General features: G+C 38.6%; 1 protein-coding gene across 1 annotated transcript in view; it reads right to left on the reverse strand.

Annotated features, from left to right (window-relative positions):
• PARD3B (par-3 family cell polarity regulator beta) overlaps positions 1-27,450 on the reverse strand; it is a 368,137-nt gene that overhangs the window by 120,152 nt on the left and 220,535 nt on the right. The window contains exons 17-18 of the mRNA XM_015289524.4: positions 16,025-16,231; positions 14,802-15,036 (exon numbers count right to left, since the gene is read on the reverse strand). Coding sequence (XP_015145010.3) covers positions 14,802-15,036; positions 16,025-16,231 — 442 coding nt within the window. The remainder of the gene's footprint in view (positions 1-14,801; positions 15,037-16,024; positions 16,232-27,450) is intronic.

The following is a 27,450-nucleotide window of genomic DNA, read 5'->3' on the forward strand; positions in this document are numbered from 1 at the left end:
GGGAAGAACTGGACCTTATAAGCTCTCTGTTTCAAAGTAGGCTTTCCAACAGGAAGTCTGAAAAACATTCATCACTGAACTGTACACAGAACTGGGACTAAAGTTAATTTTCCTACACCCTTGCACCCTAAAGGAAAGAAAAAAAAAAAAAAAAAAGCATTTGTGACAACTTTAGAGGTGCTCACTTCAATCTCAAAGATATGCATGGCCATACCCAATGCAAAACTTCGCCACGAAGTCACTACATTTTTCTGTGATTTAAACCAATCCGTATAGCTTTGAAATGTCTGCTGTTTTCTTTTTCTTCATGAAGACAGGATGCTCTCTACTATTTTGAAATAATTGTTGTTTTTTTTTTTTAGGGTCCCCAGACTCTTCCTTCTGAGCACTGCTCTGTCTCTGTTGGTATTTCTATTTCATTTTCTGCAATCAGATCTGATCACTTGTGCAGCTGATCCCTATTCCTTCCATTTTGCATGAAACAAAAAACACTTTTACTCTCAGTCTCATCACTGCTTGGGCAGATCTAGCTGGAGCTTCTGCAATTTTTCCTAGTCATTGAAATGCACAAGTCTTATCTGTGCTTCAAAACAAACCTGCTTGTTACAGTACTCTCTTGGGTTTCTTCGCTGTGTTTCAGAACTGCTACAGTATATTGACTTTAATACAGTTCTGTTTTTCCAAGAGACCAGCTTAATTATTATTATACGTTCAAAAATGGGCAGATACTGAACCGAAACTGCGATATTAAAGGTCTGTAACAATCTTGCTGTGCTCAGTCAAACGGATTGTCATCTGTGTTGATTCAATGAAACTTGTCTGTGCCATTCAATACAATTGATCACAAGATGCTTTTATTGAGCATTAGGCTATCCTAAAAATTTGGCATGCAGGGCCTTGAAAAATGACCACAGCTTGGGCTGTTCTTCAGAAAATACTTTCCTTTATAACTGGTAGTAAAATTGTTCTTTTTCTTATCCTGCTCGCCATACTCATTCAGAGGAATTCTGTTCAAGCCCCACTGTCTCTTGTTTGGTAACAGCAGCCATTTGGCGATTTTAATTAAATCTCATGGCTTTAATTATCTTCATCCAGACACTATATCAGTTTAAGTCACTGTCTAGGGTCTTTTTTCCTCCTCCTTGATGTTTCAATTTGGACTCTCCCTCTTCTCTGCAGTCAGCCTTTGAAACTGGGTGCCAGAGAAAGCCACCAACCTAAGGTGGTTATGGTGGTGGTGGTAGCATGTTGTGTGTTTGGTATTGCTTTTTAAAGCTCATTTTAATTCAATATTTACAAATGGAATGCAAATCTCTAGTTCAGTGCTTCACTTACAAACTTCTCCTTTAACCTTATAAAGTAGCATGACATTTTACACAAGAAATATATTATTATCTTAAATTTTCCTCCTCTGATCACTGCTGTATGTGAAATCTTCCCTGATTTACAGATTCTTATACTAACCTTTATATTTGTAGGCTTATTTTGGGACTGTATCCGCCTTCCATGGTTATTTACTTACATCATTAAGCTGAAACCTGGTTGTTGAACATAATTTTGCATTTGGCTTCATGGAAACTTGAGGATGGAGCTGGTCTAAACACTGTCAGAAAAAAGATATTAAGCCCCCTGGACACAGATTTCTCCCTGCACAAGAGAACAGGCAGTTTCAAACAGATTGGTCTTTTCTAACAATATGATGTAAGATTCCCCACAAAGAAGCCTGTAAGCCTGTTTGAGTTAATGATAGTACAAACTCAGCAAGCTATCAACTATCTGGAAATGCTACACCAAAACTTTATATTGAGTTTTTGTTTTTATGGTAAGACTACTGCAATTGATATGGTATCAAAGTCAACAGAAGCCTATGCTATCAAAGGCAAGCAGTCTCGCGAGACTGACTTAACATTTGATCACTAAATTGGATCTATTATATGTAACTTGTGTCCCAAGGTACTCAGTGAATGGCTGATGTACACAAAATAAACAAAGACTGAGAAAGACAATAAACCGATGGCCAAGATCAATAAATGGTGTTGGTATTCCATGAAACCATGAATACAATGCTCTGTTAAATGCTCAAGATGTGGGCTGTTTCAGTATGTTAGGGCCAATCCATACCCTTAATGTAAGATGCGTAGCGCTGCAGTGAGACTACTGAAAAGAAGCTCTTTTTATCTTATGTAGAACGTAAGCACCTCCTTGCTCCCCTCCTCTGAGTATTTATAGTACCCATGTAAATCCACCACCTCCTCTTGTAACCTTTTGCTGTTCTCATTATAGAGACAAAAATAGCATGTCAAAGAAGGAGACCCAGCCTTTTCTCAATATTCTGGAAATTAACTATATAATACTCTAAAAGATTTATGTGCTAATCTACCAGTTCCATAAAAATACAAGAATACAAATAACAGTTAAAAATTGCAAAGGTAAAGATCTAGAGTGAAGAAGACAGAAAGGTATATGATGCAGCTGTAGTTTATTGCTTTGCTCTCTGCTGGACTGAGGCCTCAGTAAGTTATTAAACCACTGAGGTAAATCTTAACTATTTAGTTATTCAAAACCTCAACTCTCAGATTATTTTCTACTCTAGGCTTATGGATAGCTTTTTTTTCTTTTTCTTTTTTTTTTTTTTTAAATCTTCCCCAGTGAAAGATCGTCTTGCCTGTGCTCCACTTTCAATTGTACAGAAGTGCACGGACAGCAGTTTATGGTATAGCATAAGTTTTGTGCAGCAGGTCTACTGCCGGCAGTCATCCTTCTCACCGTGACAGGATCATCATCTTTCAATTTCTTTAAACTCTAGCCTAAAACCAAAAAAGATTAGACTCGTTCTTTCCATTCTGAATGCCCCCAACAAGATAGAGGAAACTGGTATTTAAGCCAGAATAAATGTTTGGGATGAATTAAATAAATACACTGCTATTGGAATATTTTTGATAGCATGCTTCAGACCGCCTGAAACTCAGTACAATTTTAGTCAGAGCAATAAAGTATGTATTTTGTGGGATAGTTGGCTTCTTTTCTCCCCACTAACATGCAGGAACATGCAAGTCTTTGTAAAACACAAAAATATCTCTACTACACAGATTTTTAATAGTAATTTCCATGCAAGAGATTCAATAAAATCAAATCCGCTTTATTACAGCACTGGAGACTAAAGCTAGTTATGCACTCAGAATTAGCAAGCTTGCATGCCAAATCAGTTTTCATCACTCACTGGGTGCAACACACTCCACAGGCAAATTATGCAGTTTACAGAGAACCTGCACTATAAGATTTACAGGTCTCATCACGGTCTTACAAAACATCCTCAGCACTTACTACAAATAAATAAACACCACTTCCACTGCATAGTTACTTAAATTACGAAGTACGTTCCATGCAGGAACAAAGTGGCTAACAACAGTACTGCCCATAGGCAGATGGAATTCAAAGCAGAACTCTACCTAGAAATTCCTCTACATTGCTTCCCAAACTAATTCTCAAACCCAGAGCTCCTGGAGCTCTGCCTGAGCCTGCTTGGAGCACTCTCCATTGTTATGGATGAATAATGGTTTGGAAAGCAACAAAAGACAACCAAATTAAAATAGACTAAATAGGAATTCACACACACACACACACACACAAAATTCCACAACATTGAGGCAGAGATCTTCAGAGATGAAGAGCCACGCTAACTTTTAGCAGTACTTACACTCATAACAATGTGCCTTCTTAAAAGAAAGAGTTGTTAATTTCTTTGAGAATAACATAGATCAAGTAAGTTGCTCTGCTGTTATTGTATTCACAGTAAAAATGATCAGCTGCTGTGAAGTTGAATTTTTTTTCTCAAGAGCAGTGTATTTTTGGTTATGCAAAACCTTCAGATTTTGACAAACCTCTTATATTCAGAATTATATGATATTGTGCAGACTGCATCAACACAAACAGACATAAATCAATAATTTAAAAACATGTGTCATTAAGCAGCCTAAATGAATGAATGTGAGCTCCTTTGACAATCTCTCCTCATTACTTGTTAGGGAGGCAGAACAATTCAAGAGCTTTGGAATGGAAACATGCACTTCCAAATGCAGAAGAAGATATAGAAAATATTTTGGGGGAAAAAAAAGAAGCTCACTTATTTGAATTATTTCCTCAATCTAATTTTAATTAGAAACAGAACATTAGGATGTCTGTTATACTAAGCTACTGTAACACAGACTTCCACATAAGAGGATAAAAAGCCAAACAAAAGGCCAACAGAGGTAGTATGATCAGTGTCTCACTCATTACTCACTGTGTTTCTTCAGCTAAGAATTAAAGCAGCAGAAAACACTTGTGGTCTTCCTTCACCAGAAAAATAACTTTACAATTCTATTCACACATTACCACCAGGTATTCACTGCTTTCAGATACAGGGCAATGAATGGCGCAGGCAACCAGTCCCTTCTTTCAAACCTAGTATTGAAGCTCAGTGTGGCAGAACTACTGTAGACACTTACTGCTCTCTTTATTTTGTACTACACATACACAGAGACAGACAAACTTTTGCCTTGGGAGTCAACTGTTAAGACTTCATAGAATTATAGAATAACCTGAGTTGGAAGGGATCCATAAAGATCATCGAGTCCAACTTGATTTCTATTTTTTGCTTATAAACTAGTTGTGCCGTAGCAATATATCTCATAGTCTCTCATAGGTATGGACACACACAAAGAATGCTGGTCTTCATCACGTCAGCATTTGTTTAGCACTTTGTATTTGCAGAGGTTCCTTTTTATTAATTCTTCACTGATTCTCCCCAACTACTAAAAAAATTAAGGTAGAAAAAAAAGTGGGAGGTTGCAAGACCAGAAAGGGAAAAAGGAAGAATATGTCCTGATTTTTATGACTAAGAATTTTTCAAAAACATCTAAAACAATAAAAGCAAATTCTCCCAAATGCCCCACGCCCAAGCCAAGACACTAGTGAAGCCACTTCAGTTCAATGAAGGAAGCAGGGCAGTGCTCTTTAGATGTACATTTTTCTGTGATAGCATCATTCTCTTCTATGACAAACGTCACACAGCACTGTGACCACTGAGAAATCAGCAGTGTCTCCTCATGATGAGGTGCAGAGCAGAAGTGACAGGAGGCAGAGCCCATCTGTACGAGCTCTGCCAGAGCAATCAGTCAGGGGTCTGCATCAACGGGGCAACAGCTATGGCAAGAGAGAGCCAAGGGTGGAGCGCCGGGTAGAGATCGGAAGAGAGGGTGCCAGAAACCAGGAGACAAAGAAGTATTGTCACAGCCGGAGGGTGAAGGTGAAGAGAAGATGGAGTTTTAAAGCTGCAGCTGAAATGAGCAGGAACTGCTGGGTAATGATCAATCCTGCACCTCTGCATTTTCTTCCTATAAGATTCCGTTAAAATGAGTAGGGTGGGGCTGGAATGGGACAACCAAACGTAGCCACTGCAGGAAACTGTAGAGCGCTTTTCTTTTGGACTGCTGGTGGTCAGGCATGGAAAGCAGGAGCTGGGGTGGAAGGGACCCAAAGCTTTCCTATCCCGCTCACTCAGTCCTGCCAACATCTGCACACGCTGTGCAAGTTCTACAGTAGGAACAAATCTTAGGCACGGCCGTGCACATACTTTCTGCCTAGACATGCTCTAGTAGGAAATGTGCTGCTGAGACAGGCTGGCTGCTGTTAACAGTTGCTCAGAGCAATGTAACCATGCTGGTCTGTTAAGACACACCAAACTGGGAAGGAATTGAAGCTTGTGCTGTGTTGACAGGCGGGCAAGAGCAGTCAGAACAGCATCCCAGCACCCTGATCCACAACAGAGCGGAATAATCTGGATGCAACCACTTGGTACAAGTCCAAGCAGAGGGGAAAAAAGCTTCATGGTTTCTTTTGTGGGGTCTTCAGTGCTGGGCAAGAAGAGAGCAAGTTTTCTACTGTCTCACTGGAAGAGTTTGTTTGCTGCAAGATGACATCCCAGGCAGAATCCCTTTTATGGAAGGGGGAAGATGCTGCTGGTTTCCATGATGACAGAGAAAGGAAAAATAGAGGAACGGTTGGCAGAGGAAATAAAGGTTTGCCCATGCTAAATTTAAAATGACAAATCAATTTTTTCTAGCAAGAAGGCATAAAATGAGAGTAATAGACAGAAGGTCAATTTTATTTCTGAGCCATTGTATTCTAAGCGTCACTTCTGAAGGAAAGAGCATCCATAGCTAGGAGGTAGGAGGAGGAGGGAAGCCCAGCCCAGCTTAGCACCTCGTGCTAAAAACAACAAGGAGGGCTAAGGGGGAGCAACCCACTACCGTTAACGGCTCCTGCTAATGTGCAACAGCAGTGGACTGAGCTTGTAAATTGGTCTAGGCTTTTATCATGGTTTTCTTCCACAGAGGAATGAGAACAAAGTTTGCTAAAACTGATTGGAATATGAATAAAAATGAGGAAGGGTTAAAAGAGAGCAGAGAGATGCTGTGTGAAAGTAAGAGACCGGGTGACAGGAGATTAACAATTGAGAAAAATTGGAATCACTGAAAAACAGTTATCTGAGAAAGAAGGAGGTATCCTAGAGATCAGAGAAGCAGCTAGAGAAAATCAAACAAAAGCTTACTTTTTTTAATTATTTTTTTTTCCAGAAAATTAAAACTAGAAGCCTGCTGTACTTCTACATAAGTAGCCAAAATGGTTTTTAAACATATGTAACCTTTAAACATTTAGCCAACCAGTGATTATACGAAGCAGGGAAATGTGTAGAGGATGACTGTGGCAGTGTGCCGACCAGTGTCACCCAGGAAGTCAGTAGAAGAGCAGGCGCTTGAAATGAACTCTCAGACTGTTTTCCTATCTCCTTAACCATCTCTCGCCCACTTTCTTTCAAAAACCCTGTGTGGAAAACAAGAGGGAAGGAGGAGACAGAGTGGCTCAAAGGGGTCAGTTTTCTCTGAAGCGAGAATACTTCATATTCTCTGGAATTGTGACTAACCCAAAAGGAGCTTTGTTCCTTTTATATGTCAGCAAAACAAAAGGTCAGCCTATTGAAATATTGGCCAGGTCTGACTTTCTTCTATTAATAACAAGTAGAGACACATTTTTTAAAGTAATAGTTAAATAAATGGCTACATGTCTGCAATCATTTCAACTTAAAATGTCAACTGGATTTGAGATGCCATGTGCATTTAATCAATGACTCTGCATTATAATATAAATATTACTTTGGTTTGACTGCTTTGTCTGGCATAAATCATAATTCAGTGAGATGAGCACATTTCATTTTCTCTACAGATGGCTGTTAATAGCAATACCTATTAAAGTGGCACCTGCCAGCACTCTGTAGTAAAGGAACCTGTCAGGAGCCCCTTCCGTATGATTTCTCTGTTAACTGTTGTCTCCCCATCTCTACAGAACCCCCATTTCCTGAGTTTGCGTTATGAGAACCAGAAAACCAGAACGTTACAAGAACCAGAAAAAACAGAAAAGCTTCTTTTTGTGTGTTTCAAGGCAGAATTCCCTTCACACAACATTCCCGAGCAAAATAGGTATTTATTAGTTAAAATGCAGCTCAGGTAGCATGACTTCAAGCCCTCTAGGATCTCTGACCATAACACAGCTGTACTATATACAGAAATGCCCAATGTACCATAGCTTAGATGGAAAATCTGGTATTCAAGTTTTATCCTCAGACAAGAGACAGATTTTAAAACAGCTACCAGACAGGTGTAGTGAATGAAGGATAAACACACTGCCACAGAGCTGCTGATGAAAGGATACCATCAGGAATACACTTTGCTATTTCGGACTTTTTTCCTGCAGAAAGGGCATCTTGGTCAAGAGGAGATAGGCATCCTGCCACTTCCAGAAAGGACCCAGTCATATTTCCAGTAGGACCATGGTTTGCTTTTATCTTAGTAGGTGTGGGATGTCCAGAGGTCAATACTGAACATTTAATTAAACACATCTGAGAATTTCCTGTGCAAAGTTAATTCTTACAGACTAAGCACACTGTGGGTTTTTTTTTCCATCTTAGTAATGGCTTGAATAATGATATTTGAACTTGAAGTGAACATGCAAGTATTTCACAAAAAGCATGCTCCTTGTAAACAGTTTGTAGTTTCCAGTCCTTTCAAACAGTCAGAAGGAACTTTCTGCTCTGATCTGTTAAGTAAATATAAATCTTGTTATCCAAGTTCAGTAATGAGAGTAAGGGGTCTATTCTTCTTCATTGCACTTGCAATACATCTAATGTTAATGAGATTTATGCATGCATATTAAGAAGAGAACAGATGCTTAATTAAACAAATAAGCCTTTAGTAGGCAATCCACGTGATCATTTTTAGTACAAAACCCCCTTATTTTCTCTATTTTAGTCTGACTATGAATGCAGCCAAGGAGGAATCGATACGGTGGAGGAAAAGAAAAATGGATATACAAATTGAGATCTTTGTCTTGTCTTAGTTTAAATGCTTGAGAAACTTTAGTTATGTTAAACTAGATTAAGTATCTTATCTCATTCATCCACTTGTGCTCTTTACAGGAAACATGAGTTTTATTTACCAATTTATGTTTTTGGAAAGGGGGAATATGAGGCAAAAGGAAGTCAAGGCCTCTCAGTAACTAATCTGCCTCACTAACAGATGCTGTGTAACTAATATATGTGCTTGATCCACCTCTGATCATTTCACAAAATAATCTAAAATTATGTTAGCCTAATTAACTATAATTTAATCTAGTCTCGTGGTGTTTTTTGTGGCTTTTTTTTTTCTGTCTATCCATATTGATTTCCAGCATGGTACATACATACAGATAAATACATTAAGATATTCATAGCTATGTAGGAGTGTGCGTATACAGAGTAAAATACATGCGCTGCCTCTCTACATCAAATCACATCTCTACTATTTGCTCTTTTAAAATTATATTGCAAACTTTTCCTCCTCAGTGCTTACCTTCTCAGGGAAACAAAGAGCAGAAAAAATGTTCTCCATAAGCTGCCGTAGTGCTATACCTAATGGAAGTCAATATCTGTATATTATGCGATCTACTTTGCAATACCATTACAGGCTCACCAGTGCTGGCTGTAAAAAGTATCATTCTGAGCATAAGACCTGTAATAGTAGTAATGAAAAAAGGGTCATTTTTGTCTTCCAACTAGAATGAAAAATTAAAATCACTAATGCACTTAGCTCAAAGGAAAATTGGCAAATTAAGGGGACAAAAAATAAAATATTCATGGCTCATATTGTAAAATGGAAGGTAAATAATTTAAGATGAACTATTATGTGAGAAAACGTACTATGTCTAAAGAAGAAAAAAGCAAAACGCAACTGAAAGGCACATTTATTTCTACATTCTTAAATGCATGTACCTGTATATGTGCACAAATATACCGGCTGTGGTTGATGTGCATTATTTGTGATGGACTGACATCTCCTGCCCTGCACAAATTTTGAAAATGTTCATTAGTGAACCACCAAAGTTAAGGTGACAAAGAAATGCCTTAAATTAAGTGCTGTGTTTGTTGATTTTTTTTACTGAGTCCAGTGTAGAAATAGAGGCTAAGAGGGTGTTCTTCGAGTGCACTCCAGTTTGACAAAGCTCCTTATTTGAGTCACCAATTACACATCTGCTCATAGATTTTTTTTTTTAATCACAAAAAACTGACTGGTTTCTGCCTATGGGGAGAGAACTATTAAAATGTCACTAGTGTGGCTGCAGTCCATTAGCTAACTTAACTTTATACCCATAAAGCTGAAAGAGCTACCCAGAATTTTTTATAACCCCTATCTGGAAAAGGTAGTAAGAGAGCCATAGACTTATGTTTATTATACGCCGGGACTGTAACAACTGCAATGGGATTAGGATATGGAGCAGCAACGCAATGCACAGCAGAGGTCACATTCCCCTGGTGATTTAAAGGTTCAGTCTTTCTCCAATTTAATTTAGAAAGCAACTCAAAGCCTACCACAGGATTTCAAAGCAAGGCAGTAACTGGAGATCGCAAATTTAAAATCTAGCATTCACCAAGCAAACCAAGGAACACAAATACATTTTTATTTCAGTTTTTCTTTTTAGATTAACCTCTTGGCTAGATTAGCTTTGTGGTAGCATTCAGTATCAGGGGCTTCTACCACCCTGCACAAAGGGGTTAATGAATCCTTCAAAACAGCCTACAGAGCCCACCTCAAAAGGCTCTCTAAACCAGTGACACTACAGACTTCCTTTATTCAAAGGCCCCAAACCACTGTTTTGCTAAATTGTTGCTCATGAAAATACAAAACACGTTCATAAAGAAGTACAGGGAAGCTCATCTGAGGTACAGCAGTCTCCTCAAGGCTTACCATGCTGAGAGAATCAGTCACCTTGATGTAAGGAAAGGGATGAACCAAGAACATAATGTGTTACTTACTGTGTAACATTGCTTCTGTGATGCATCTGCATGGAACTGAACACTATTTCTGTTTCAAGTTTAAGTATGGATGCTAAAGAGTGACTTTTTTTCTGAGACTGCAGTATAGATTTAGTCACAGCTCCAGTAATGATAGTACTGTCAATTCACTTTGCCGTCTGTTGTCTGGCGTCGGGTTATTTAGTAAGCTATGATGGTGCAACATGCCAGAAAATACCAAAAAGTAAAGTAACGCTCGTTTAAATGATGTTACATACAAACAATTAATCAAGTCAGCTTCTGTTGTTCTCTGACCAGTACATATGCAGATTTGATCCTAGGGCAAGCAAGCAGTATATGCATCAGGACCAAATAAAAAACCCACAAACAGTACACGGTCTGTACCACCATAAAATAGTGCTTTGGATTATAGAGACTTTACTAACCAGTAATAACCAGTGTCATTTATATTTTAAATTTCTAGTATATTAGCCATGTTCCAGGTGTAGCAGTCATTAACACGTGGCAGCCAGGAGCTCCAGTTCATGCTGGATAAAACAGAACGCTTTTTAAAAAACAAGGATTACAAAAATAAAAGCATGATTTCTTGATGGTCTCTCTGAATCACAGTCATCACCTAAATAAAGCTTCAAGCCAGGAAAAGCTTAGCAGGAAAGCAATCATTCTTTTTCTTTTTTTTTTTTTTATATGTGTAAAAAAAAAAAAAGACCAGGAACTACAAGTAAATAGCAGCTGAGCAGCAGATGAGGCACTAAGTGAAATCTGTTAGCAACTGCTAACAGCTTTGCTATTTTCTGTTGTTAAATTAAAAAAAAAAATGAAAAGGAAAAGAAAAGAAGCAAAAAACCCAATGCAGAAGCAATTCCAATATGTTCAAAAATCTCAGCTACAAAAGACTAAAGCCCTACACTTGCACCTTCTTGTATTACAGATAAATACTTGGGTTTGTCTTAATATCTTGATAGGTTTTGCTATTGATTAAAAGGCAGAAATGAGCAAATTCACATGGATATATTATCAAGGTAAAGCTTGGTATAGATGTAAACACGACCATAGCATAGTACAAAGCCTCTATCACAGACAAATGAGACATTTTCAGCAGGTACAGTAGACTCCGGTTCTCCTTTCCATCTGACTCCTAGCCATTCTGCAGACAGTACAGTGTGCCTTCATTAGCACTGAGCTTTCTCATGAAAGCTCAAACATTTTCATTGCCTTTCTGGCATAGGAGCTTTCACCACAGATGATCATTCCTGATTTACCTCAACCCAATTCTGCCATGGGTTCAGCAAGCCTGTTTTCCTTTCTAGGTGCATCTACATGGCATAGTAGAACTATGCAAGCACAGCAGAAGCAGCCCTGAACAAAGCAGCTTAGAAACAATGAGAAACATCAACATATCTGTGCAGTTCTTAACATGATCAAATGGCTGTAGTCATTAGACTAGCCTGAAAAATCCATGGCATTGCACTGTTGCAGGTAGATACATCATTGTCACACCTCTGCCACCTGCTTTATGAACTTATTTTCTCCTGGCAGCCTAGCAGGGGCTGTGCTCCCTATCCCTCATTTTGGAGATGTGTCCCACTTGGAGAACTACAGCACAGCTACCACCGCATCTGCAGCAAGCACACTACAGATTTCCTTCTCCACCCAGCTTTCTACTCCCTTATGGTGTTTACATTTCCAGTGCCTCCTATGGCAGGCTTCCTTGCCAATTTAAACTCAGCATGTCAAAAACTCAGCTAGTATCTGTTTCTAAATACTTCTTTCTACTTTCCTCTTAAACCACCAAGAATTAGTAGTCACCTTGCCTGCTGCAGAAGCTCACAACTTTGTCATATGCAGCTTCTCTTTTTCCTTCCACAGATGTTCTACCAATAAAACATGCCAGTTTCATCTCTACTGTGTCATAAAAAATCTGGCTGTTTCTTTCCATCCGTGCTGCTAAAATACTTGATCATTTAAGTCTTCTTACCGCAGTCTCATCTCTAGTCCTCCTGACAGTCTCCTCACTCTTCACAGCAGTGCTAAACTCTAGTGTCAAAAATACCTCCTGAATCTAGCATTTAGTCAGCGTTCAAGCCTTTCACTGATTCTTTTCCCATTCTTTCTTTAAAAAAAGTATGCATATTCATTGTTTTTGTTTTTCACATCACCTGCAGCAGTTTTTCCCTGAAAAAAATACCAGTCTGGTTTTGTTCTTGAGCTCATGTGGTCCCTCCAATTCTTTTGCAAGCCCATGCTGTTTGCCCTTGTTTCATCTTTACAGGTCATTACCCTTCTTTCACTTTTGACATGGCTGGGGGTCCCCTAGGTCTCCCACTTTCTCATGAAGGAAATTTGCTTTGAAAAACAGTTTTGCAAACTCCGGGATGAAACACTCACAAGGCCAAAGAACCTCCAAAAGCATGCTAGCTAAGCTGTTTGCTCTCACAAACAACTCCTCCTCTCTCTACTATAAGCCCTTCCCACCATCTCTGTGACTTTGTACAGATTTTCAGTGGTATGGGACAGAAATTCGCATTTGCGTTGCCATACAGATAAATAAATATTAACAACCACCACTGTCAGCTGGGAAGACAAATGGAATAAAAAACACGCGTATGAAAAGAACAGATGTGTAAAGATTGTGTACAACCAGAATGTGAAATACAATCTGAAAAAGTGAATCACTCAGAATGGTAACCTATTGTTCTCAGATTTGCATATTGATTGTTATTGGATTTTTTGTCAACTGCAATCACTTGCCTTGGATTCTGATGTCATCCCCTGCTCTTTCTGGGTCAAGCATTATGCTTCCAAAAGACAGACCTTCCACTTCAAATTAATCAATTCTGCTGGCAATACAGGAACCGGAAAACTTATGTTCTTGTCAGACCTCTGCATTACTCTCCTCACAGTCCCATTCACTTCAAATAGTTAAAATGAATGGAAGCAGACATAAAGCTAAACATATGCAAAAAGAGCTGCTGAAGTCATCCTCCTCCTAACTATTCAGTGTTTTGACTGCAGTTCCATGTTAAGCCCCATTTCTGTAAATGGTATGAACACAAATGCACGTGCAATGCACAGGTGTGAGTATGTGCCTCTTCAGCATTACTAAAGAGCCCCATTTGAATGCAGACTGGTATAACCACGTACCTTTATCTTACATACATTAACAACTACTGAAATCATGCAAATTTGGCACAAAATGACGCCTGTATATTTTTGAAAATATCTCCTCAGTGTTTAAAACTCACTAGAACAATTTGTGGATTCCTTTTGATGATATATAGAAGCACGACAGCCAAAAGTTTTCATGTCAGTATAACACAAACCATTCAACTCCAGAGACATCAACGGAGAGTTGCAACGTGAGCTTACATAGCAGTGTCCTAATGAATATTACTGAAATTACTGAAAGATGCCACACAAGAATTTCTTAATTACAAGTTAAATACATCTTTGCCTACACACTGATTGCAGCTTCTGTATATACCTGGCTAGTCTAAAATAGAGCATGATAGGAAATATCAGTTCTAGAGTCACCTAGGTTGGAAAAGACCTTCAAGATCATCAAGCCCAATATCCTCCTAAAGCTAACATTGTTCAGTGTCAGAGGTAAGCACATGATGATATAGTCAAATAACCTCTTTATATAGGAGATAATTAAATTTCATATGTATATTAATTGCAAATATCACTTAAATTAAACACCTGACTATTCAACAGACTGAACAGGTACCACAGGTAGTGGTGATAGCAAGTGGAGTGCCTACATCACCAATGTCTACAACAGAATAAGGAAATGTTGAGATGAGTTTTGTCTAGTCTCTGATGTTTCCAGAGACATAAAACTAATCAAAAGCCAGAATTGTTTGGAAGAAATCCAAACAACTGAGGGTCAGGAAGGGAGGACACCAATCTCTGGGCAACTGCAGGCAATGGCTGAAGCTGTGAAGTAAAGATTTTATCATAGCTAGTAGTTTCCAGTAGCAGCAAATGTCACTAGACTGTTTACTGTAACACAAGCAATTCTGCACTCTACAATGCCTGTGAGGAAAGCAGACAAGCAAGGGAAGAGGAGGCAAATGTCTGAATATGGGAGTGGGTCACACATGACTCAGAAATATTCCCCTCAAAACCTTCGCCCCACACACATGCTTGTTTTAAGCCTGAAACCTTGATTTTATTTTTTTTTCTGGCATATGGGAATGAATTTCAAAGGCACAAAAAGACATTTTGTCTGCCAAATGTCTTCTGCCTCAGCCACAAGTTTGGTGTAAAAGTATAAACTGCTTTCTTTTTAAATAACATAAACATTATTTTGAGTCCAAGTAAAATAATTTTTCCTCTACTTTATGAGAGCACCAGTTGTTTCACATATTATAACAAGCATGGGCGGCTGTTTTTGCTTTTTAAAATGACGTACCTCAACATGACACCAAAGCCTTTCTTCTTTTTCTTTTCTGGATCTTCATTTTCTTCTTTCCTTTTCTTCTCTTTGATTTTAGTTTTGCCCTTCTCTTTTTTCTTTTCTTTCTCTCTACTTTTTTTGTCTTTTTTCACTTTGGTTTCAACATCTTCTATTTCAGGGTTCCCTGGAGGGACAGATTCCATGTTCTGAGCTTCTTGACCAGAGTGAGAGCTCTTATCTGAGAAACCATCTGCAGAAGAAAGTAATGGGGATAGTAAGAGGCCACCAAAATGCAAACACATGAAATATAGCACCCGTGTCTACAAGGTGCTCAAATGACTCACAAAACATACTTATTTAATTGAATAATTTAAAAAGCAGACTAAACATATCTAGTGAATTCAAGCAAAGTTCTATTGTAAATTAAATACAGAATTATTATAGTGACTTATTATTGAATATTAATCCTGATAAGAAAACCTGACATGGTAAAACACTATGCAGCTTGAAATCTGGTTTATCCACCAGCTCAAGAAAACTGACATGCCAAGATGCAAACATTTCATCATGTGCTTACTTCAACTAGAGACTGCAGTAACTGAACAAAACCAACCCAGTAAAAATATGATTTCATTCTCTTTTTGGAATATTTCCACTTTAATATAGCTGAAGAAGAAATAGACAAACTGTTCTGCCTGATTAGAGAAGACTTGTGCTGCTTCAGTTTGGGGGCTCAGGATCCAAGCACAGTTTTATGCTTCGTGCTGAAGGAGACATTATTTCCAAAATGGGGTCTTTAAGAGCACGGTGACAGAATGAATGAGCAGCAGGGTGCTATCAACACACTGCCTTGCCTATACCAGGGAATGAATTTCCTAGTTGGAGAAGGGGGAATTGTAGACAGCTCTGTAAAACAAGCAAGATAATTTTTAGTGTAATCTGAAGAAGGCAGCTGCTTCTTGAAGTTGAAAAATACAATTATTTAAGGATTGAATTCTAATTCTAATTCCTCCACTGCACCCCTGCCCCAGAGGAGATCAGTGAAGACTTTACACTAAACCCAGTCAAGGTTGGATGGGGTACTACAAAGACAGCTCTCATTCAGCAAGACATAAGCAGCTTTTTAAATTTGATCAAATTCAATTGGACTAAATCACTTGCTTGTATGTTGTACCACGTTAGCCCTCAGCAATACTAAATGAAGGTGGTTCCCTGAAACAGCACCAGTGGCAGCATACCCTCTTCTACATCCTCAGGTCCATCATAAGACTTGTCAATGGCAGCTCGGAAACTCTCATTACATCCCCGACCACGGACCACATGGGGTCTGGGTCTGTGAAAAGGGAGTTCGTTCTTCCTAACTTCAGCTACAGCAGTCTGAAGACTCTCAAGGGAGCTGGACTTCTTCAATCCCAGAGTAGGACCAAAATCCTTGCTGGAAGCATCTGGAAAACAAATAGTTAAGTTTTTACACCTAAAACCACACAGTGAAATTAAAATTGTTAAATGGGTACGTTTAATTGTGTACTTTATTAGTTGAGGCCTTTGAAACAGTATGCAATCAATGTAATTTGTTCTAAAAATAACATCATGTTAAACCTAGTTCTGTAGAGATCCTCATTCAGACTTGGAGGGAAGAGCATGTGATTTACAGACCTGACAACAGTGATGGGCAATAGCAAGCTCCCTCTGTTACTTTCAAGTCTGCACCAAAGCTAAAGATGGGGTTGTTTCCTCCTCCTGGGGAACAGACTTGCCTTGCAAAATACCTTATCTTTGAGAGCACAAAATACTTTAGATTTCAACTTTTTACAGGGATACTAACACAAGCTACAGGACAAGAACAGAAGACCTTCATATGTACGTCCATTTCCTGACACGCCTGAAGAGATTCGAGGATCACAAGAAAGAATGATATGTTAATACTACGTGGTGACTTTAGCAATCCTAGAGCACGGTATTTTGAACTAAGACAGTGTGATGAGTGAGTTCTTAAATGGAAAATAGAGAACCATCAGTAGTGTCTACATAAGGCAATTTATGCTTCCATTCCCTGCAGACTGAAATGTAGCTGCAAAAAGAGGAAAGAAAAAAAAAAGAGAAAACAAGTTTAAGGGAAGCCTGGTTGCTAGGTCACAGTGCAGCCTTCTTTTGTTCACTAATTGCCATTCTGGAGACTACCATTATTGCCAAATTAGTGAGAGCTAAAATGGAGTTAGAGCAAAGACCTGCATACAACACAAAGGTGCTTAATATCACTACAAATGTGTGCATCAGTAAAAGGCACTGTGATGCCCACCTCAGCCTGAGAATGAGCAAAAACAGACAAGAGAAGCGTAATCACTGTAAAAGCCAGCAAAGTGAAAGCCACTCTGATCAGCAGAGGAAATGCTTTCCTGTTTTTCAGGCAGAAAACAGCTCTGACGGGTGGCTTGGTGCAGCAGCAAGGGCACAGCAGGCCGAGCATATCCGGCTGCTGCGGCCCTAGGAAGATGCAGCCCTCAGTCTATCCGGGCCTACACTGATGGCAGTCCCAGAGCCTCACCTTGACGCCTGAGGACAGGTATCTGTTGTGGAATGGCAGCAGGCATCTGCAGCACCTGCAAGGCCACAGCCCCATGCCCAGAAGCAGATGGTGCCATGGCTGCAATGAGCAGTGGGGCCTGGGGAGGTCTTGCAGCCAGTCCTTGTTTCCAGGCTGCGGCAGCGCCCAGGTACCTAAAATGGAGTGTCAAAAGCCAGCGCAAGGGTGTTCATTCACGCATCCCAGTACAAGCAGTGCTACACTAAATTAGAGCCCTCAGCTGTAAGCCTTGGTAAAAGTCTGGGGTTAAATGCCAGCTAGAGTCTGTCTCCTGCAGAGCAGAGCCAATTACTCAGACTAGAAGGCTACTCTTAGCCTGGTGAAGCCAGTCACAGAGAACAGGTCCTGTGTCACACACAGCTCTTAGACAACTGCATGGGACACTGAGCAGTATTGGCAAAGTGCAAATAGCCATTACTTTGCCATTTTGTCCTGTCGTGAAGGCCCATGTAAGGAATTAATATTAGCAGTAATTAGCAACAACTTCCTGGGTTTTTATGTTTTTAAGAGAACAGTTACAGACTTGCAGCAACTTCCATGTGGTGTTATCAGTTTGGTATTAAAATTAGGAAAAATAATTAAATGGAGCACTCTTCGGTTGCAAAATTCCGAACAAAACTGTCTTGGAAAGTTGCTTTTTTTTTTTTTTTTTTTTTTTTTTTAAAGTCCCTAGAAGAAATAGCATTGTCTTACACACAATTAATTGGCCAAAATCATCATCAAATACTGAGCTACCTTAAAAGAAGAGTAAAATGGCAAAGATTGACCATATTTCTCACTGGCAAAGAAAGTGAAATTTCATCTCTAATCTTCCTGTGTTCGACCATTTAAAAGGTGCCCTCATTTATTCAAAAGCTTACTGTGACCCTTTAGTAACAAATTACTATCAGGCGTTTAGTTGCCCTTTTCTAAAGCTCTAATCATTTAGTCTGAAATTTTGCTGGCAACAACTGCAAGTTTCTCACTTACTATCAAAATCCTCCCATAAAGAACCATCTGAATCAAGGTGAAGAATGACAGCATTTTTTCTTATTGATGACAGTAGCAGCAATGCAGTTTTATTAAGAGGGCGAACATTCAGTCAAAGTTTCCTTGGGCATATCCACTAGGGTTTTCAGAGAGAACTTTTTAATTTTCCTGGTCGGCTTTCATTCCCTTTTCCTTTCATTGTAAGGCTGCAGCAATTACATATTAGTGTGCAACTAAAGAGATGGGAGCTGAGTTGCTTCCATAAGCAGGCAGGGCAGTCCCCATGCTTTTGCAGGCAGCATTTATTACTGGATTCAGTACAGAGAAATGCCAGACACTCCATAACAAACAAGTACCAAACAGACTCTCAGCTAGAGAAATTTCCCTGCCCTATCCCTCTCTGGAGACCTTTTCTGTACACCCTTAGGACAGCTCTAAGCGTGAAAACTTGAATTTTATACATTGTTAAAAAAAAAAAAAAACAAAATAATGAGAAAAACCTCACAAACCAACAATGGAATCTCATATTTTAGAAGGCATTTCTAGATGGTGTATGAATGAACGTGTATAAATATCTAGCTCTATTCAGATTTTGAATGCAAAAGTGTGAGCTAGGCAAGGAAAAATTTAATTGTTCATTATGAGTAGAAATGTTTCTTTTTATGCATTTTAAATTTTTGAGACCTCATTTTACTGTTCATTGCATGTGATGCCTACAGCATCATGATAAAAAATATCCACTTCATTTACAAATGGTGCAATATTTTATGAATTCCTTCTGAACCTCAGAAAACAACAGGTTATGTCAGTATCTGCCTAAGACTGCCTGAAACCAAGTTGCCAGTTCCAAGATTATAACCACAAGCAAATCACCTTTTAACTGAAAGGCAGTATTACATATAGCTCCATTTTCTTTTCAACTCCAATACAATTACGAAAGTTTTTCTTCTTTACGTAATATTATGTACTTTACGTTCTGTTCTCTTATTACTATTACTGTTATTATTAGTTTCAGGTATTTCCAGACTTCTCTTTTTTTCCTCAAATATGCACATTCTTTCTCTTTCATAGTCCAGAAGGAAACATAGCAAAAGCAAGATGTAAGTCACAAAAATCAAAGGGAAACAAGAGCGTAGAGGGCAATGCAAGCCACCCCAAAGGCATGTTTGCAGAGAAGAATGGAAGAGGAGCCATAACTACATAAGTACTTACTTAGGCAGGGAAAAGCAGGGTTTCTGTTGTACAAAATCATATGATATAGCAATCAGGCTGACCAACTGAGCCCTGCGGCAAAACAGTCAAAATGAATCCCTGCTGTAGGGATACCATTTGTATGAGAATGAATGAACCAGCCGTGTTAACCAAGGGAAAGATGTCCAAAGACACAAAATGCAAGAGACTGCCAGTAAGAACATCCAGCCCTAAATAAATTGGTGTGGAAGTGAAAAGCATGGTTTTCTGTTTTAATAAACATTAGGCCAAGATAGAAAACAGAAACAACAGAAAACAGGTGGACAGACATGATTCTTTCCCATAGGGCTGCAGTGTTATACAGTGACTAAAATTAATTCACATGCACTTCTTTGTGACCCATTTTGTTTAATGTAGTTTCATTTATTTATGGCAGTATGCACAACAGCATACGACTTTTTCCTCTCACACTTTTACATTCAGATATTTCCTCAATTATCAATTGATTCAATGCAGAAAATGATATAGGAAAGAGGAATTTGAAAGTCATTACATCATTTAGTTCATGATTTTCAAATAAGGAGCTTTAAGAGTATTTCTGAAGAATAACCTCAGACCATATGGTATCCTTTTCTTCAACACTATTCAAGTAGCACAGAAAAATATTATGAAGGGCTTGATAAAAAGCAAGAGAAAATCACTATCTTGCTCTCTCATATTAAACACAACATGTATCATTTTGCTCACTTTATACCTCAAACTGAGCATTTCAAATTAGAAACAGGAATGCTGAACGCTGAACAGCCTCACTTCTGGCAGAAATATCTAAGAAAGAGAAATCAAAGCATGGGAAAATTTAACAAGTTCCTCTGATTAAAAAGAGCCAGCTACAGGCTTCAGATTTACAGATATTTCAATCTATTTTACTACATATAATGATTGCAACTTAGCTGAGATTTGCACAAACTGCAATTTCAACTATGAATAATGGTGGTTCACAATTTGGAGCCCTGAACGTATGCTAAGCTTTAGGCAGCTGTAGAGAACATGCTTGGGATAAGGCAGCCATTAGGGAAGAGACGAAAATGCATGACTACTGTCATCTTAGCAAGGTGTGCTGGTGTTGCTGATTTCTACGGTCTTATCACTAAGAAACACTGACACCGCAAAGGAACACGTTAATATTTCAGAAAGAATAAAACGTACAGCATAAAGTATCGCTAAAATACTAAAAAGCCACACCATGCAAAAGTATTCTCAGAGAAATGGTACGTGTGGTAACGCCGAACGCTGGACAAAACACAGCAAAGCCTGTCTTTGCAGAAAAGAATGCTAAATGTTACCTGTTGAAGCAGTTTGTTCGTTAGACTAGTTTAGCCTCTTGCATAACCTCCTGCTTCACAGGACGGATCTACATTCAAAGCTTTCCTAGACATGGAAGGCCTCCTCCTCCAGCAGGCTACTGCCTTCTCCCCACCAGTGCAAACGGCCATACCAGCCCTCAGGATGGGCCTGAGTATAAATTAAACTCCCTGACCTACAGAATAGGAGATTTCTCCTCGGGGATATTTATGTTCATCAAATTGATTTTAGATATAGCTGTTACAACCTGCTAGGGGAAAGCAGGTACAGGAAAAGCAATGCAGACAGGAAAAAGTCCCTGTTTTAGAAAATATGATTCCCCTGTGATTTCAGGCACCTTGTAAATTGATCAGCCTGGAATTGAAAAGTAATAAAGATTCTAGTGCCTTGTGATTGCTTTACTCCTTCTTCCACACCCACCTTCTGATAAGGTCAAAGATTTCAATCCTGTTTTAAACAATTGGGAAACGTGACACTTTCTCAGATTAATTGATATAAATTACACTTCTCATAAGCTAAAACAACATTTTTGTTCCTGGGCCAAAGTTTAACACGAAGTGAGAGTCCCTGCACTACTATTCAAACAAAGTCACTTTTAATGGTATGAGGCTAACATCTAGAATGTTAAATTTGACCTGAGGGACAGAGGAGGAAACTTCATCAGTAGCTGAACAGGAGAAGGGAAGCCAAGAGTTACCTTAAATTCATGGTTACAATCTATCAGCTTCAGTAACCCCAAGCCTATTTTGAAATAGCCTGCTGAATTATTACTCACTCTCAGTCATACAGCCTGAAATCAGATTTTTAAAAGTAGGACTGATTTAAATCTGAAGTAACAAATTATAAGGAAGTAAAAAGTTCACACAAAGGTTATTTTTTGTTTTCTCCACTAATTCAAAGCCTCTTTGTGAGTTATTTGCATGTGAATGCAGAAATAAATCCTCTTATATCAATCATTTTATTCATATTTATTTTCCTTTGAGGGAAAAAAAAAAAAAAAAACAACAGAAGTAGTGGTACATCATTTTTGTCATCAAGTTTTGGCCTGGGCACATTTCTACAGACACTCACATAGGCTGCATGTTACGGACTGCTTTCAGCATCAGGCAGAGATTAATTTAGGCTGCTGCATCAACAAGCAAGATTATTAACGTAAAAGAAAAGCCAAAGCGAGGCAATACAGAAAAATACATTTCAATTAAGCATATTTAACTTGCAATTAAAAAATAAATTACGCAAAGCACTTCTCTTATGTTTGTGTTTGCTTTGCCTTATCTGTGAATATCAAGAGTAGGGAAGGAAGTTAGATTTTAGCAAAATAACCTGGAAAGAAGATTCCTTTTGCTACTGATAAAGGCATTTCTTTCCAACACCCATCTCCACACTGATCAGCGAATCCCACATGCTTGAGATATTTATGAGATCTCTTTATTGCTAACCCCACCGCCACGAAACTGCCCAACAGCCGCTCTAATTTAAGATGCTCTAAATATTGTTGCCATGGGTGACACACGTACATGAAGTAAGGCAAAGCTCTGCTAATAAAAAGGCTTTCACAGCATTTCAGTCCTTGCTCTTAAGTAAAGTTAAAATTTATGGCTTTTAAAATACTGGATCTGAGAGAGGTCAGGTTAAATGGCTGCTAGTAATAAAAGGAATCAATATGCCACAGCATCTGAAGCAGCCAGAAAACTAAATAAACACTTCATCCAAATCCACTTGGCTCTGAATTAAAAGAGCATAAAATACTGTATTTATTTCGTTTGCCCTTCACCAGTCTATGGTTTGCATCACTACATACGCTAGAATTCTGCACAGAGCAACCAATAAACATATATTGGCCAAGTAGCAATTAAACTGCATGTCAAGGCTAGGAGCAATTAACTGGGCATTAACCTTATCAGGGAGCCACTTGTGGATTAGCCAGCTACAAACAGGCAAACATCACCGTCTGGGAAGATTCTGAAACGTATTTACAAAAGCTTCCAAGGACTCAGACTCTCTGTCTCAGGCACATACAGGGTAAGCAAGCCATTCTCAGTGATAACCCCTTATTCAAAAACCCTGAACTATACTGGGATCATCTACAGTGGCCATCAGCGTGTCCTATAGTGAACTTACATCTCTTACTCCTATTCTACATTTGGTTCGGTTTATAGATCGATTTTCCAAAGTTATGAAAACCTATTTTCTCCCATTTATTTTTAAGGTGTTTAAATAGAACCTGTGCTGGTTTAGTTTTCACTTTAAGAAAGTAATGTACATTTTGAATTTGCCTGTAGACTACCTGCACAAAATGTACAAATACACCTGCAACCTGCCTATCTACATACATACACACACACACGCTAAGGGCCTTTCATGAAAACACACGTACTGTTGAAATTGCTTTGTTTATGGGCGTAACAAATCTCATCTGGAAACGGTTTTGAAAAAGTTTGTGTGAAAGTCCAGCTTCTGGATTCATTCTTTAACAGGAATATATAAAACGTTGTCAAACCTACTACTAAGAGAAATGGTTCTGAGCTCTGGCTCAAAATCTCAGACACAGAGCATCTGAAAGGATTAGGTAGGTTTCCCACAAGAGCCCTGAACAAAAGTTCCTTTTTATTTCCCAATAAGATTAAGATTATTTGAATACTTCAAAGTTTGCTACCAGTATTTTATTATAGCTTCCTAACAGCTGTACCCATAGTTGTCGCATTGAGAGCTTCACCTAAATTCATTGCACACGCTTCACCTGCACCTATTATTTTCAAGCTATCTTCTGTACTAAAATATCTTTGTTTGGTCTCATTGCAGAGACAAGCATTGCTTCTGGAAGGATACAAACCCAAAGACGACACCCCCTGCAATATCTGAATAACTGAGTGGGAAACGTGCCGTTTTCCAGGTGGGAACATTCATTCATACTCCTCAGCCTACGCGTTTAAATGAGATGTATGGTGCTAAAAGGAATTCAAGAAGGCAGAGGGTCATGTGCGCAGAGACAAAATCAGTAAAATTAAAACTTTGGTATTAAGAACACCCATTTTGTCGCTCTTAAAACATGAGAAACATTCTCAGGGCTTTCTTCCATGAAAGTGAATCTGTGGAGAAATCATGTCCAAATTCGTGGGAAATTTGGCAAGAGATTTTCCTTGTACACAGCTGCAGCCAAGGGGTTTGCTAAACTGTTCTGCAGTGTGCAAAGACACAGATTTGTACCCAAGGACATCTGGCAGTCTTCTGGGGGCTTAACAGACACAGCTCACAACTGGATTACAATCCCAGCCATCCTTAGAAATCAAGTCAGAACACCACTTCTGCTTCCTGCTTAACTCAGAGACCTAGTCCATGAGATTTACTGCCATACAATCACACTTGTCAGGGGATATATGGTACTACTGTTCCCTCTGAACAGTCAGATTAGCTTATCATGATGTGTCCTTTTAATGAAAACCTTATAAAGAACAAAACAAAAAATGGGCAAGGATGTGTATGAGGCATTAAATAATGTTGGTTTCTCAAATCTCTATCTTTTGAAAACTCATTTAATTCTTAGGTATTTAGCAAATATGCAGCTAGTCATAAGTAATGCCCACAGAAAGGGGAACGTCCCTTTCTTGATGTTCTTCTACCTGCACTTACTTGTATTTCTTCACTGTCCACAAATAACAGTACTGTGTTCCCTTTCACTAGCCCAATACATGGAGAACTGACGGAGTATGTTCTTAAACATAATGTAGTACTGAGCTGCAGAAAGAGGGGGTCAAATGAAACGGGAAGGTGACTAATTCTTCTCACTGACATTCCTCATCAATCAGTAGGGACATGTCTAGAGAAGTTAGTCAAAAATACAATCCTAAATTACAGTTAATTAAAAAAAAAAAGAAATTCCCTAGGCCTAACAGGGTGATAAACAGCAATGATATCACAATACCATAGTAGTACTGCAATCATGAACACTTGACATGAGTGAAGCACAATCAAACAATATTTTAATACAGAGAAAACAAAGGTGGTTAGTCCTAGAAAAATAAAGGCATCCTTTAAGTTGAGCCTGAATATTACTGGAAAATACAGGAGATTCTGCCTAGTGACTCCAGACACACAGTATGAACCAGAGTCAAGCTTCAAGTAGATTGCGATGTACTTGAATAATCAGAGTCTAGATCAGTGATATCAGAAACTGACATGGTACCATGGGTCAGCTGCAGAACTAGGCCTTAACTTGATCTGCTTCAACTACCTGGTAGTTGGATCCATCAGGGACATTTCAAAATCTACTATTACACAGGAGCTGTTTTATGGGACCATGCAATGCTCAATCCCTTCAAAGCAAGTCACTACTGTGCAATTTCCTAAACAAATGCTGAACTGCAATCTATGCCTAGAATGGGATCCAATACAACTGATCACAAATGCAACTTTCAGGAGTCTTAATCCAGGATCACAAGCTAAATGTGCTCATATTAACCGGGACTGCACAACTGGAACGGGACATCTCATTTTCAACAAGCAGGCCCAAGTCTGGGATTCAAACCCTTTGGGGAAAATCAACAGTTTTCCACTACGTGCCAGCCTAGGGCAGCTGAGTATCTGGCCTTTGACAGCTGCCTGCCTCTGGCACCATACATTGGCATCACACATACTTGCCCACAAGTATCAGACAGCATTCACACATTTTGCACAAGCTATAGCACAAGTGTCAGATAGTAGTAAGCTCAGTCAGAAGTGGATTCAAAGTAGTGATTTATAGGTTAAAAATAGCTCTTTGCTATTTTAGCAATCCACAGAGACATCTTTCTTTGCCCCCTAGTCCTGCTAAAGGAGTGAGAAGAAACAAGTGTGTTTATTTTTCTGTTAAATGGGACCTGTTTACTCTTTCAAAAGCTGTTTTTGTTTACTCAAGAAATCTAAGGTGTAGAAAGAAGTAATAGCTTTAATAGTATAAATAGTACCAAGATGCCTCATCATAGATGATCAGCTATCTTGAAATACTACCTCATGCTTTAAACACATCAACACGTGAACTCTCTGAGGCAAGAGCACTTGTACAAACTGCAGCTCACAGGAACAGTGTGTTGCAGCATTTCCCCCAAGTTGCTGCTTTTCTTATGTGTGTGTCTGTGATGAGCGCAGTTCAGGCAGATGACTTCCAAAGTTAATTTAATTTTATGTTTTGACAAATTTTCACTGCATTTTTTTTCTGGTTCTATGGCATTAAAAAACAAATATTTTCTAGGGAGTATGTTGTGGTTTTATTATTATTATTATTTTAAGTAATGGTTTCCTCCTCTGCTGTTGTTTTCTTTAGACAAGATTGATGGAATTCATCCAAAATATGTTGGATAACATTAATTTCTGAAATATTAACCTGCAGATCCTTAATAATAGCGTTGGCTTTGCTTGAGACTGACAGCTGATTTTAGTAGGACCCGACCTCCAGTCAGAACACCTTTATGGAGATGGAGTAATTATATTAATGTGCAAAGCGGGAGTTAATATTCATCATCAACCAACCAGAGAAGAAATCTGTGTATGAAGGAATGTAATTAGACATACTGCACACAAACAAAAAAGATGAAAATATATTTTAGTTAACTGTTTTGTTATGCTAATTTGAGAGTTAATAGGTATAAAAGTTTTCAAATTCCAATGTGATACTGCAGATGACATTGCCATTTAAGTTTGAATTTTTTGTACAATAATTGTCTTCCTTTCTAGTAATCTCATTTTGAACTTTATAATTAGATAATTTAATAGTGAGAGGATAGCACTTAGATCTCTCCTTGCCCTCAAAATCCAGATACTGCTCATAGTCACACAACTTACTGGAACATGAAGGGAAGTATATTTGGCAATATATACGCACAGCCATAGAAGATGAAGCTATAAAGCTTCATTCCTTGCAATAATGTTGCTTCTCAGCTGTATTTCTAAATGTGATGAAGATATACACATATACATACTATTACTTGTGATAATAATCCTTCAGTTGTTTCTTAAATCTGGACAATGACAGTGTCACTTATATTCTAGAAATCAGGAGCTTTTGCTCCAGCCAGCATAAAAGCCAGTCTCATAACCATTAAGAACAAGGCACTTCAACATTTCGAACAACTTCAAAGTTACCAAATAGCTCACACAGATTTCTCTAGCAGTGTCAGAACATTTCATTTGGCCTTTTTACACTGGCTAGTGCTACAGCTTAACTTTTTCAAGTGGACTAGATGTTTCATGTTCAATCCTCATCTTGCTCCAAACATTTTTGCCATCTATATAGTAGTACTAACTAACCAGTTCTTTTGTATTAAAACTGAACATTTGTATTTGTATTCTGCCCTGTATCCACCTTTTCTTTTTTTTTTTTTTACTACACTGTTTTTACCTTCTCAAGTCTTTCTCTGACTGTAGACCGGTATTCTATCTACATTGAGAGGAAAATTTGGTTGTCAGGAAGACAATGAAACACAACCCATACTGAGGTTGAGTACAAGCTTATGGGGATCAATACCTTCAATAATTCTGTAATTCTCAAAACTTCATGCATATTATCACACAGTTAATCAGAAC

Source organism: Gallus gallus, chromosome 7 (assembly GCF_016699485.2).
Source record: "Gallus gallus isolate bGalGal1 chromosome 7, bGalGal1.mat.broiler.GRCg7b, whole genome shotgun sequence".
In the NCBI taxonomy this organism is placed as follows: Eukaryota; Metazoa; Chordata; class Aves; order Galliformes; family Phasianidae; genus Gallus; species Gallus gallus.